Source organism: Callorhinchus milii, unplaced genomic scaffold (assembly GCF_018977255.1).
Source record: "Callorhinchus milii isolate IMCB2004 unplaced genomic scaffold, IMCB_Cmil_1.0 Scaffold5, whole genome shotgun sequence".
Lineage (NCBI taxonomy): Eukaryota > Metazoa > Chordata > Chondrichthyes > Chimaeriformes > Callorhinchidae > Callorhinchus > Callorhinchus milii.
Window position 1 is genome coordinate 2,029,288 of NW_024704746.1, and position 13,834 is coordinate 2,043,121.

The 13,834-nt window shown below is 44.8% G+C and overlaps 1 protein-coding gene across 1 annotated transcript in view; it reads left to right on the forward strand.

The window, feature by feature from the left end:
• frem1b (Fras1 related extracellular matrix 1b) overlaps positions 1-13,474 on the forward strand; it is a 46,702-nt gene extending 33,228 nt beyond the window's left edge. The window contains exons 25-34 of the mRNA XM_042335710.1: positions 4,062-4,263; positions 4,561-4,705; positions 5,544-5,673; positions 8,028-8,100; positions 8,556-8,705; positions 9,755-10,050; positions 11,103-11,264; positions 11,634-11,749; positions 12,504-12,589; positions 12,998-13,474. Coding sequence (XP_042191644.1) covers positions 4,062-4,263; positions 4,561-4,705; positions 5,544-5,673; positions 8,028-8,100; positions 8,556-8,705; positions 9,755-10,050; positions 11,103-11,264; positions 11,634-11,749; positions 12,504-12,589; positions 12,998-13,206 — 1,569 coding nt within the window. The 3' untranslated portion in view covers positions 13,207-13,474. The remainder of the gene's footprint in view (positions 1-4,061; positions 4,264-4,560; positions 4,706-5,543; positions 5,674-8,027; positions 8,101-8,555; positions 8,706-9,754; positions 10,051-11,102; positions 11,265-11,633; positions 11,750-12,503; positions 12,590-12,997) is intronic.
• The last annotated feature ends 360 nt before the right edge of the window (positions 13,475-13,834 follow it).

Genomic DNA, 13,834 nt, shown 5'->3' on the forward strand with positions numbered 1-13,834 from the left:
TATCAGTGGATCTTGTGGAGGAGGCTCTGCTTTAACCCAGACCTTAAGGAGTCAGCCTGGCTCAGTCGGTAGCACTTTCTCCCTTCAGCCCAGTTGTATCTGGGGGGGACTGTCGGCCAGGACACTGGGAGCAGAAACTCCTTTTACTTGTTTAGCAGCGCCATGGGTTGCTTAACGTCCACCTGAACAGGAATCGATGGGCCCTTGGTTCAACATCTCATCCTCTTCTCTGACAATATAATAATAGTAATAATAATAGTAATAATAATAATCCATGCATTTGATATAGCGCCTCATCGCACAACACTTCCCCCAGCAATGCACTGGAACGTCAGCCTGGACTACGGGGGCTCAAACCCACAACCGTCTGACTGGGGCGGGGTGGGGGGGGGGGGCGTGAGAGAGAGCGCTACCGACTGAGCCAGACTGAGACTTTCAGCCCAGAAGAAGACCCAGCTTGCTCACACCACCTCTACCTTTTTAATTCTGTTTTTCCCTTATTTACCCCAATTTCCAATGCTTCCCCACCCACGTCACCGAGTGGTTTTCTATTTACTTCTCAAGCGCTTTTCCACAACTCCTTTGAACAATTCCTTTCATTCGGCTTTAATATGACAGCAACTCGTGTTGATGAATCCCACAGCCTAACAGCCCTCCTTCTTCACTCTCTTCATTGAACATCCACAATTATGAAGGGTGGGGGGCGTTGTTTTAACAGAACTGCCTCAATATTGTAACTACAACATTGAGAGGAATGAACTGTGGAACCGTTTGCTTTTATCGCCTGTGTATATATATTTTTTGGGTTGGGGAGGTGGGCTCACGCTTGCTTAATTAACGAACTCATGTCCTGGGACCCACGAGGCATAGGAAAGGCTTTTAATGCAGATTAATAAGCGATGTCCATTAAGCCCTCAGTCACACATCAATAATTACTGCTTTTACCATTGCGCTGAGTTAACCCTTTCAGGACCACCCTGCGGATCCAGCGCTTTGCTTCCCTTCGGCGAATACAGCAAAGAAAGCCTCCGTGTGCCTGTCCACCTATTAGTCAGTTTCCTGAAGCCTATTCGCTCAAGGGATGAGAATAGGTAAGCATATTCCCTTGACGTTGGCTACGCGTCAAGGGAATTTGCTTATTATTAAGTTCACCACCATGATAAAGTGTAGTGCCTGCGTATTTTGTCGGCTAACATGACAGCCCAATTGCGCATAGCAATATCCCAACAAGAGCTGTAAAGGGTAAAGTGACTGTGTATCTGTAGATTAATGCAGCAGCCAGTTTGTGCACAAAAACAATGGCCCGCAATCAACCATGAAGTGAATGACCAATTTTCTATCCAGGGAATTGTTGGCCTGAACACCTGGGAAAAAACACATTAGTACAAAATGAATGACCAATTTTATCTGAGGAGTTTGTTGACCAGGACACCGGGCCAGAGAAACTTCCTTCTCTTTTTTGGGTGGTGGTCCAGGATCCTTAATGTCCACCTGAACAGGCAGACGGGACCTCTGTTTTACATCCCATCAGAAGGACGACACGTCCGACAATGCAAAAGCCATTCTGCCCCTGCTGTCTGGAACTCCTATCTGGGCAGCCATCAAAGTCGCCCATCAAATACACAGTCCATCCATCTCACAATATATTCTGTGAAGAGCTTTGAGATGTCTCGACAACGTGACAGATATGTCAACTACAAGGATTTTTATTATATTATAAAATTCCCGATGCACTTTTCAAAAGGAAAGAAGGAGTTTCTTTTTCCCAGCGTCCTGACTGATAACATTTCTTTATTCACTTCGTGGCTGCTAGTGGGATATCATTGAACGCAAAATGTCTGCCTACAAAGTACACAGTCACTTTGCAAATCCCGCAAAGTGCTTTGAACGATCATGAAAGGCTGTATTAAATACAAAGGATTGTGCGTTTATTCTCCATGAGTTTGAGAGATTGAATAACAATAATAATAATCCTTGCATTTTGATGTTGATGCCTTATCATGTTGAGACGTCTCAAAGCTCGTCACAGAATATACTATAAAGTGAATTGACTGTATATTTTGTGGGCAAAACACGGCAGCCAATTACGCACAGCAATGTCCCACAAACAGTCGTGGATTGAATGACCAAATTATTATTATTTGAAGGGGTTATTACCCTGGAAAGCGATCCACCAATCGACTAACAACCAGGTTCTTAATTACTGCAGGTAAACAGAGGTGTGAGTGTGGAGGAAGGAAACTTTCTGGGTTTGAATCGAACCTGGGTCCTCTCACTTGGGTGCTCTAACTAACCACTGTGCTAAAGGATCAATTGCTTCTCTGATACGGGAGAATTGCTTCTCCCCTTCAGATCAAATGACAAGCACGGGCCAGAGTGGAATATTCAAATGTTAGAATCATGTAAATATTTTCGCAGCACAAATTGCACCCGGAGTGCGAGCGTCAGAGAGGTGGCTGCTGAGATGAGGTCCTGAGCCTCGGATTTACCTCCTTCAGTGGTGATTGCAAGTTTATAAGGAGTGAGAAGTTAGTGGAGTGGAAAAACAAGCTGTTTTCCTGTACAGAGAAGTGTCTGCTCGGTGCTTAGGCGGGTTAATTAGGCAGGTGCTGATGCAAACTGAATCACTCAGGCCCACTTGGCAATACATCAAGAAAAGATGTTTTGGAATAAATTGGCTCTGCCGTTTCTCTGGAGCTCCCATTGCCCCTCTGCCCCTTCCCCCGCCCCCCATCCCTGCGGCCAATCTTTCCCAAATTCGCCAATGGGGATCACTCACTTTCTGTCTGTTTCCCAACACATACCCCTCCTGTAGCTCAGTGGTTAGAGAGCTCGCCTCGTAAGCGAGAGGACCGAGACAGGGCAAAACCTTAAGCAGCTTTTCTTACTTCACTCGCCTCTGTTTACGTAGCAGTAAGTAGGTACCAGGTTGTTAGTCGACTGGGTCCAGGGGTAATAATCCCTCCCCCAAAAAATAGATAATAATAATCTAGTCACTCAATCCATGACTGTTTGTGGGACTCTGCGGTGCGCAATTGGTGTTTCGCCAATTTACTTTACGGTATATTCTGTGAAGAGCTTTGAAGCAGATTATTATTATAACATAACCACAGTAATTCCCAATGCACATTCCCTTTTTGATGTTAAATTCTGTCCTTGTCAAGTTTATTTCCTTGTTGTGGTTAGGGTTACACTCCAGTGGGGATGGAGGGAGGTGGTGTGGGGGTGGGTGGTGGTTCTCAGTGTCCTCCTATAGCTCCAGCAGATGGGCTGGGTTCAGCCACTCATTAACCTGAAGGTTTTGTGTACGAAACTTGTCGCACGTCTGGGGTGTGAGGTTGACAAGTCTGATTGTAAAGCAGCCAGGATTCAGCGATGTGCCGCAGAGATGTGAAGTGAATTCTTTCCCTTTGCTAAATATCTGTTGGCTCGTGCATTTGCATGAACGCCACTGGGTCTGAATTGACCGTATAATGGCAGTGTGTGGGCAACAGCCCGAGATAGATAGCATCCCATTATCTGAACAGCATTGTAAGACGGTCCTATTGTAGGTATGGTTTGCCCTCTCGGCAGATGTAGAGTCCCAGTGACCAGGGAATCAAACTAATTTACGTGAGCGCTTAGGGGGTGAAAAGACGACATTTCCAAAACTTGAAGTTGCTGTGTCAGTGCTAATTGCCACTGAAATTGCAGAACATTCAGCATAAAAGAAAGTGCAATTTTCCGCAAAGAAGGAATGCAACGGGATTGTTTGGGTTGGATCGGATTGATCTGTTGAAGATTTAACTAGTGGTAGTAGTCCGAGACGCTGCCCATGGGAAGGGGGCTACATAAATTCAAATTGTTGTTGTTGTGATGTCTGCATTGTTCGAAGGAGCAGTAATTAATGACTGGAAGAGGTTGGCAGGAAGGGTTGAGGACTCATTTAAAAAGCAGTTTGATGCTGTGATGTAATGATGGTAGGGTGGCATTGTGGAGGGAGGAGATCAGATCCGATCTGTCTTCTTTATCCAAACTGATCTTGGGAAAAAAATTTAATTGCAAATGGGGCAATTTTACAGGTTGAACACACTGACAAAGCCTCTCCCAGGATTCTTACTAATGAAAGTCCGACCGTAATTGATACGTTGAGAGACGGTCGCTTCGGAATCTACATTACAGCCCGAAACCTGAAAGCCTCTGATGTCGACAGCGATGACGAGGAACTAATCTTCACTGTTCTACGTCCACCTAACTTTGGATACTTAGAAAACGTAAACACAGGTAACTCAGGTGATCTTTGTTAACAAACTGCAAAAATTGGGTCAAACTTCATCTTAATCTTCAGCACATTCGGCATTTGAGAAGTCCCAATCATCGCACGTTTCGTATTGAGAAATCCGTTAAGAAATAATTATAATCCTTGCATTTGATATTGCGCCTTATCAGGGCTTTGAGACGTCTCAAAGCACTACACAAAATATACTGTAAAGTGAATTGACTATATTTTGTGGGTGAAATAAATTAGACCCTAATCGAATTAAGCGAGAATTTACAGACAATAAATGATCTTACTTACAGGCGGGTATATTCGAGGGACGTTTACTCAGAGTGACATTGACAGGCGCAGAATCCGCTATATCGTAAACTCTTCCATTGAAGTCATATCTGACAGCTACGAGTTCAAAATATCCGACCCAGCTGGCAATTCTATTGTACCACAAGTGTAAGTGTCACCACAAGTTTAGATTAAGTTTAGTTTTTTTTAGGAAATAACATTATAGAATATAGTACATAGGTGGTATATGCATGTGACCGCCAGAAAGGTGAACTAGATGGACCTTTTCTCACTTAGCTTTTTTCCCTTAGCGTGTGGAATAAGGAAACCTGCCTAAAGTTTCTCCCCGCCCGGGAATCGAACACAGGTCCTCTCGCTTGTGAGGCGAGTGTTCTAACCAATACGCTTCAGGAGTTTTAAGACATTTTCATCGTTAATTCTTACTATTGCTTAACTCCCTGGCTACAGTCACATAATATTCACAGTAAAAATGGATAAAATAGACTTGAATTTGTTTCAGAAGGTCCTCACCAAACTTCACTCTTCGAGATTAATCTCAGCTAAGCAAACTTGTTGAATGTTTCCATTTCTTGTGTTTAAAATTATGAGGGGCTTTGATAGAGTAGATCGGGAGAAACTGTTTCCAGTAACCAGGGCACAGAGATTTAAGATAATTGGCAAAAGAACCAGAGGGGAGATGAGAATTTTTTTTACACAGAGAGTTGTTATGGTCTGGAATGCACTGCCTGAAAGGGTCGGTGGAAACAGATTCAATAACAACTTTCAAAAGGGAATTAGATAGGTACCTGATAAGGAAACATTTGCAAGGATATGGAGAACGAGCGGGGGAGCATGATTCATTGGGTAGCTCTTCCAAAGAGCCAGCACAGGCACGATGGGCCGAATGGCCTCCTTCGGTGCTGTAATATTCTTTGATTCTTCATTGAAGAGAGTAAGAAAAAGTAAACTACCAAATGTGTGTGTGTTTTTATACGTCCTGTTACAGAATGGAGCTGAAATGGTCAAGAATCGAAATGGCTGAAACCTTGTACAGAGTTTGTGAAGACACAGGAACTCTCTCCATTAAAGTTACCAGGAAAGGATACAGCTCTGACCCATCTTACATTAGTATACAGGTGATGTACTACCCTTGCCTACATTATGTGCCTACCCTTGCCTCAAAACTCCAGCCTCTCTCCCCCCCACCTTCACTGCTGTCTTTCTCTATTTTACCTAAATGACAATGTTAGTTTCCTTCTCTGAAGTTTCCGGCCGTGGCTGAACCAATTTCTAACTTCACCTGTTTCTCACACCTCCTACCTAGCATCTCACTGTATTGAAATCGAGACTCATTGAGCTATCTCCTACTCCCTTTCTCAGGATTGCAACACTTTATTTGCCCCAGACTTTTCTACCTCTTACAATCAGCAACTGGTAAATAGTTCCAGCTTAATCCTCGCCTCACCTCACCACTATTTCCTGATTTAATTTGATCTTCCCTCCTCCTACCTTTTCAACTTGGTTATTTTCAGTGCAGAAATAACGATAACAATCCTTGCATTTGATATCGCGCCTTTCATTTGGGGAGGGTGTCTCAAAGGGGGTTTCAGAGGATTTACTGTAAAGTGTAGTGACTGTGTGTTTTGTAGGCAATGAACATTCTGTTCGTTGTCCAATTGGTTTGCAATTACCTCTTTGCTATCCGTACAACCATATGTTACAGGGAGTCATTCTTTGTGGGCTAATGGGGTGGGGGGGGGAAAGGGTGGAGAGCGGGAGGATATGAATGGACGGACGTGGGGTAAAGAGGGGAAATGGAGAGAGGCCCCTAGCAAAAAGTATTAGTTTCCCCGTGTTGACACCATGTCCTTGAAGCTCACTGATGTGTGTCAGAGTGAAGTCCCTCATACAATGTGCTCCGAGACGCTTCCCTGCTATATGAATGGAAGTTGTTGTTGTTTGCCATTGAAGTGGAAAGGATTCTGGTAAAGCTCTCTCTGAGACATGTACGCCTTCTAACTCATCGTGTGCTAATCACGCATTAATTTATCTGCTAACCATGTGCTAACCATGTACTAACCATATGCTGTTATGCAAAAAAAGGAAGATAATATGACAGAAATAATGATACTAACACCACCAGGATGTGGCTGAAAGCTTCTGACAAGGAATGGAAATATACATGTGATATCATACAGTGACATAAGCCTTCAAATCCATTTGGCTCCAGTGTGATTTACGCAGAGCCACAACAGTCCTATTTTAAGGACCTTCCAGTCATTTCCAAATTAGAAACCCAGCAAACTGCCATCACAGGGTGTCTTTGGAAAAGGAGATTCGGAAACCAGAACCATTGATAAATTATGTGGCGGATTCAAATGCAAATGACGACATCTCGAAGAAAAAGAAGAAGAAAAGGGAAATGTATTTTTTTGCCCTGACCTTCTTTTTGTTATTTGCGCTTTTCCTGACTTCCTGTCCGAGTTCGTGCCTTCCCATCGGAAGTCGGTCACCAGAGGTGGGCAGTGGAGGGAAACGGTGGGGGGGCACTTGAATTAAAGTGGCCACTCCGAATCTCTTCACCTTTGAATGCCATTGAAATGCTGGAATGGAGATGTCTCTTTAAATACCAGCACATGTGGGCTACTGCACTGCCTGAGAGCATTTAAGTTTAATTTGCTTTGTAGCTTGGAAAGTGTGTTTGAATCAAGGGCGCAGTTATGTGTCAGCCTGGCTTAGTGGTAGCGCTCGCTCTCTCTCTCTTTCTCTCTCTCTCATCCTTGAGTCAGAAGGTTGTGGATTCAAGCCCCAGGTCAGGACTTGGAATCACATAGTCTAAGGTGACGCTCCAATGCAGCGGCTGGGGGTGGGTGGGGATGTTGAGTTGTCAGAGGTGCCATCCTTCGGGTGAGACGTTAAACCGAGATCCCGTCTGCTTGTTCAGATGGACGTTAAAGATCTGTGGCGCTATTGGAAAAGAGAAGGGAGTTTCTTTCTCTATCAGTGTCCTGGCCAACAGATTAATCAATCAGTCAATCGTGGCTATTTGTGGGACAGTGCTGTAAATTAGGGAATACAGGGGTTTAGGAGAGGGGATTAGCAGGGGTGGATGCCCGTGTGGAATGTAAACACCAGCATGGACTAGCTTAGGCAGAATGGCCTGTTCCTATCTTGTTGTACAGTTTGGAGTAATTAGAAAATGTCTGCCTTGTTTCCCTACAAATGCACAGTCACTGCAAGTCACACCAAATCCCAGTGAAGCACTTTGAGACCTTTCAATGTCATAGGTGCTATATAAAATCCAAAGATTATTGTTGTTCCACTATACACCAAACATTGCCCTGAAAGGCATTCACAAGCAACTATAAACAAATGAAGAATTTGCCATCCTGCCATTGCAAAGCTTTGGATATTGAACTCCGCATTTCTGAGTTTGTGTCCTGTTGTGTCCCGCCACTCCCCCAACACTCTCCCCCCATTCCCTCTGCAGGTCCAGGAGTTATCAGCTATAGTTGACAGAGATTTCACTCACAGTTCGGCCAGCTTGATTCAGTTTGATCCGGGTGAGTTAAAGCAGGAGATGCATCACAAACCTTGGGATATCTCAACGACATGGTGAGGCACTATATGAAATGCAAGGATTATTATTAATCACAAAAATAATTTGTATTTATATAGCGCCCTTTATGCAGAGTCGCGTCTTGGAGCACTTTAACAGGGAGGTGGGGAGGTGACCGTGGGCAAAGTCAAAGAGGAGGGTCTTCAAGTGCGATCAATTGAGGCAGTGATCTCCATAATTTGGGGGTACTAACTGAAAGCATGACCGCCGATGTTGGAGCAGAGGTGAAGAGGGACAGAGCCACCTGAGTGAAGGAGGCAGTTAGTGGAGTGGTTAGTGGAATATTATTGCCATGCCTTGCCATGCTATACTTTGCTGGTCCTGTTATGCCTTGAAGTGCCACGCTGTGGCTTTCTAGGCCAGACTTCCCCTCAGCTAACATTCCTTGGTTTAACGCAGGCGTCTCCACGAAGGTTTGGAATGTTTTTATCAAGGATGATGGACTGGAAGAGAACAATGAAAAGTTTGAAGTGAGGCTGAGGACTCCTATCAACGCCATCCTTGGCCAGAACGACATTTCTTTGGTGGAAATCGTGGACTTACGTGGAGGTAATTAATGGCTGTATCTCTTACTAATGGACTTTATTTCTCAACAGTGAGGGGCCCTAGCAATAAAACAGGGCGACCACTACCCCCATCATTCTCCAACAGAGTTTGGCAACTTTTATCTTCAGCGAGGGCAAAGATTTGCATATCCCACCCACCTGCCGCCCCCTCCCCAATAATTCAGTCATGGGAACATAGAAATTTGCAGCAAAGGAGGCCAGTTTGCTCACCAAATCTCTTTTATTTGCCCATGGATTCTCAAGCATGGGTGATGGGTTTCTGCATGTGCCAGTCACCTAACTGACCCCAAAAAAAATCTTACCCAAGAGAGTATTCTTCACTTATAAGTCTTGACAGTGAGTGTTGGCGGGCTATTCACAGGATCACAAGATTGGTCTGGGTGAAGATGGCCCTTTGGCCCATCTGATCTCATAATTCCAGAAGACTAACCCTACTGACCCCCAACACCTCTCCCACCACCCCTCCCTACCCTATCACAGTATCAAGCTCTTTTTAAACAAATCCCAGTTTCCTTGCCTCAACCACCATCCCTGGTAACCTGTTCCAGTTGTTGCTTACCCTTTGAGGAAATAAAAACTTCCTGGTGTCTGCCTTTTACACCCTATTCCAGGGACAATCCCCAGATGAGATATTGTGTCCCTGGAGCCAAATTTGCCCTGACTTGAGTTCAGCATCTAACTAAGCAAGAGCAAAGAATTCTAAAACAGATACACTCATCAGCGAATTATATACATGATTTAATTGGAATGGTGGAACAGGCTCAAGGGGGCTGAATGGCCTCCTCCTGTTCCTATGTTTCTAGAGCCATTAATCCACCAAGCTTCTTCAGTACTGCCAGCATCAGGAATGGTGGTGAGTTCAATTTAGTTTACAAAATATAATCCCTCTAACCCATATTCAAGTATGGGTGGGAAGGGTCAGTGCAGCCAATTGTGGCCTCACCCAATGTCCACCCACTTTCTGACCAGGGATGTTGGATAGTAACCCTGGCTGATGTGCCCCTCTCTGATGACATTAGGTTTGTATGTCAGTAGGTGGTTGTGCTCTGATACATCCAAGGATGAGTGAAGAGGACGAGACACATGATGGTTTTGAAGGAGCTCCACATTCAAACTCCAGGTCTCCTCCTGACAGCCGAGGAAAAGTATTCAGGCAGAGGGGAAGAGCGGGCATGGAGTCGGAGCCGGATTGGGATTCCTTCCCTTCTCCTCCTCGAGGCGATGTCCCTCAGACTGATCAATTATGCGATCTTCAAGCCCTGACCAGAGAAGAAGCCTCTCCAATTGTCCCCAGGAGACAGATTCATTCCATTGAAAGTGGCAGAACGGTACGTTCAAACAAGGAGACATTGTAGCATTATGACTTTTCGATTTCTTCCTCGTAGTTTCTTCCTTGTATCAGCCGGACTTTATTTAACAGTCCCATCAATATAATAATAAGCGAGACCTGGGTTCTATTCCTGGCAGGGAGAAATATTGGGCAAGTTTCCTTACTCTTCACGCCTCTGGTTACCTAGCAGTAAGTAGAAACACGGTTGTTAGTCGATTGGTGGATCGCTTTTCCAGAGATAGTAATCCCTCAAAAAAACCTATAATGAATTGGTCAATCCCTGACTGTTTGTGGGACGCTGCTGTGTGTAATTCTCTGCCGCGTTTCGCCCACAAAAACACGGTCAATTCACTTTACAGTATATTCTGCATTGAGATGTCTCGAATGCAAAGATTATTATTATTAATATTAATCCTTGCATTTGATATAGCATTTTATCATGTCTTCACAACGTCTCGAAGCGCTTCACAGAATATACTGTAAAGTCAATTTTCTGGGTATTTTGTGGGCGAAACGTGGCAGCCAATTGCGCACAGCAGTGTCCCCAAAAACAGTCGTGGATTGAGTGACCAAATCATTATTTATTTATTTTGAAGGAACTATTATCCCCGGAAAAGCGATCTACCAATCGACTAACAACTGGTTCCTACTTACTGCTAGCTAAACAGAGGCGTGTGGAGTAAGGAAACTTACCCAAAGTTTCACACCGCTTGGGAATCGAACCCGGGTCCTCTTGCTTACGAGGCGAGTGCTTTAATCACTGAGCTACGGGGCTCCATGATACAACCATTCGTATAACGTTCCAATGGAAATTTGTTCCCCTTTGTGTTTCCTTCCTTCAAATTCATCCTCTTCCACTCCCAAAGCTTCCAATTCTGTGTTGAGCTGGTGTCTCCCCGTCACAGCACTGAGATGCTGGGAATCCTCTGCTCCAGTCAGGCACAGACTTAGCGGGCAGGAGACCGGAGCTAGCTGAGGGGAGGGCAGCGGGTAGTGGAGTGGCCAGGCCGTGGCACATGAGAGCAGCACAAAATCTGTGTTGTTTTCCAGTCCCGCGAGATGGTGTCAGTGAGGATCGAGGAGAGATCAGTCCCTGGCAGTAACTGGCGGTGGCCTCTGTTTCCATTCCCTCTGGGCAGCAGACAGGAGCTGCCTCAACAAGATGCTTCCATTCCCCTTGAAAAAGCTCATTCACACGACAGCAATGATAAGGTTGGTATCACTGCTTCTCCTCATGAATCAATTAATGTTTTGGGTCAGTCTGACACAACAACAACAAATTACACTTGTAGAATGCCTTTCATGTCAGGAGGAAGTCCCAAGGCGCTGGACAGTCAGGGATCTGAAGCCGAGCTGGTGGTTGGGATCAGGAGGGGTTGCAGGGTGGGGAGGTTAGAGGTAGGAGGATGACCGAAGGCATGGTCAAAGAGGAAGGTCTTGAAGGAGGCAAGGGAGGGGGTGAGGCAAAGGGGCTGTGGGATGGAGTTCCAGAATATGGGGCAGAGAGGCTGAAGGCCTGTCTGGATATGGAACCATCGTTACATCAAATGCAAGGATTATTATTATTATGTATGGTTCCAGCAGAGCCACAAAGCCAAGTGCCCCATGGGCTGGACACAGAATGAGAAGCACTGCTACCTGCTGAACTCATGGAGAAACGGCACCTGGGAGGGAGGCCAAACCGCCTGCAGCCACATGTAAGTGCTCAACTGCTCAGTGAAGCTTTTACTCAACACATCCCAACTCCCAACTCCCAGAGTGCGATGAACACAAGTTATCACCTTTGTTATTATTATTATTAATGATAGAGATGGAGAGAGGAGGGGAGAGATAGGGAGAGAGAGCTAGCGTGACAGAGAGATAGCGACGCAGAGACAGACTGACAGACGGGCGGGTGGAGAGAGGGACACAGACAGATTATGATTAATTAATTAATAGCTGTGATAGATTATGATTAATTAATTAATAGCTGTAATCCTGAACTCCTGTAGTTGAGGGGTTAGAGGACTCGCCTCGCAAGCCAGAGGAACTGAGTTTGATTCCTGGCCGGGACAAATCCTTAGGCCGGTTTCCTTACGCCACACACCCTCTGTTTACCTAGCAGAGATTGTTAGTCAATTGGCGGATCGCTTTTCCAGAGGTACCAATTCCTTCAAACAAATTAATAATTTAGTCACTCAATCCATGTGGGACACTGTTGTGTGCAATTGGCTGCTGCGTTTCAACCACAAAATATATTCAATGAATTCATTTTACAGTATATTCTGTGAAGCGCTTTGAGACAACTTGAAGACGCGATGAGCGCTGTATTAAATACAAGGATTATTATTTTATTAATTACAAACATATTATACAAGTTGACAATTAAGAGCTTGTAACATTGACTTTTTCTTTTCCTACCTCCCTCTCCCCCCACTCTGCCCTCCTTCCCTTCCTCCCATATCATGGTAGGTTCCATGGTAACCTAGTCAGCGTCCATTCTAAGAAGGAGATGAAATGGTTCTCGAGATTTGCCCAAAAGCAGCCAATCTGGATTGGTACGTACCCTTGAGCAACATTTGAATAGGACTGTCAGGAAGAAGGATTGAGGCCAGGATGTTTAAAAATCACACAGCTCAATGGGGGAGGGGAGCAGTAGGGCAGATATTCTGGATAAGGATGAGATCAGATGTGCCAAAGGACCGTCTTCATCTGAACCCATCTTGTGATCTTCTGACTAAGATTCGGCAACCTTTTGACACATTAGCGACCCATTCCGTTCACGCAGAACTTTCTCTCGAGGTTAAATAGTTGGGGTAGAGTCCATAAGGCGATTCTTGTATAGGAGCTATGGAAGGAATGTTCTGCCTTCATCTCATGGATCTGAGTGTTCTTGAGAAGACGGATGTTGGTGGGTGGATGCTGGCGAGACAGGTGGTCACCATGTTATGTTCTCTTTGTTGTAGGTCTCAGGGCGGAGGTTGGATCAGGGAGATGGGAGTGGACCAATGGAAGACCCGTCACCTTTACAAACTGGAAGAAACCAAAGATGTGGTCAATGGGGGGAGACGTCCAGTCAAAGTGCGCTCTTGCCCAGGGAAAGGGCAAGTGGGTGGTACGTCCTTGCAGTGACCATCAGGTTGGAGGATACATCTGTTCCATTTCTCTAGTGTGAGCAGGAACAGGCCAGAACTCGTGTAAATAAGGCAGGCACATCGTGGCTTTGTCTTAAGCTATTAGGCAGAGCTACTCTGAAAGGCAATTTTCACAATTACCAATTATTTCAGAGTCCCAAAGATGACCGTAATGGAAGCCAATATTCTCGGTCACATCTGCACAGGACTCCTTGCCAAGACCTCTAACTTAGGTCATCATTGCTAGGCTGTTCCTGTCATTAAAAGAGCTGTTTATAAAAGAATTTCATAAATCCCTATCGCCTCTTAGCCTGTGTGAGGAGCAGTGTGTTGTGTTGTAGTGTATTGAACGGCGGTAACCATTTCAAAACTGAATTTGCACTGGCACAAACGGGTTGGTATAACACATGACAGCTCCTACCCTACACACCATAAATAAATTGTTCTTTTAAACCTTCAAGCCATTAATTCACTCCCAGGAAATATCAAAGCCCAGAGCTGTCAGATGTTTGCAGTATTAGGAATGTGCCAATGTGATTTAAGCCTTCCTATTGTCACAAATCAACAGGCTTTCTTAGCTTGGGATTCAACATCCAATAATAATAATAATATTAATAATATTAATAATGATATCCTTAAAAACATAATTTAAATAAAATAGTTAAAATA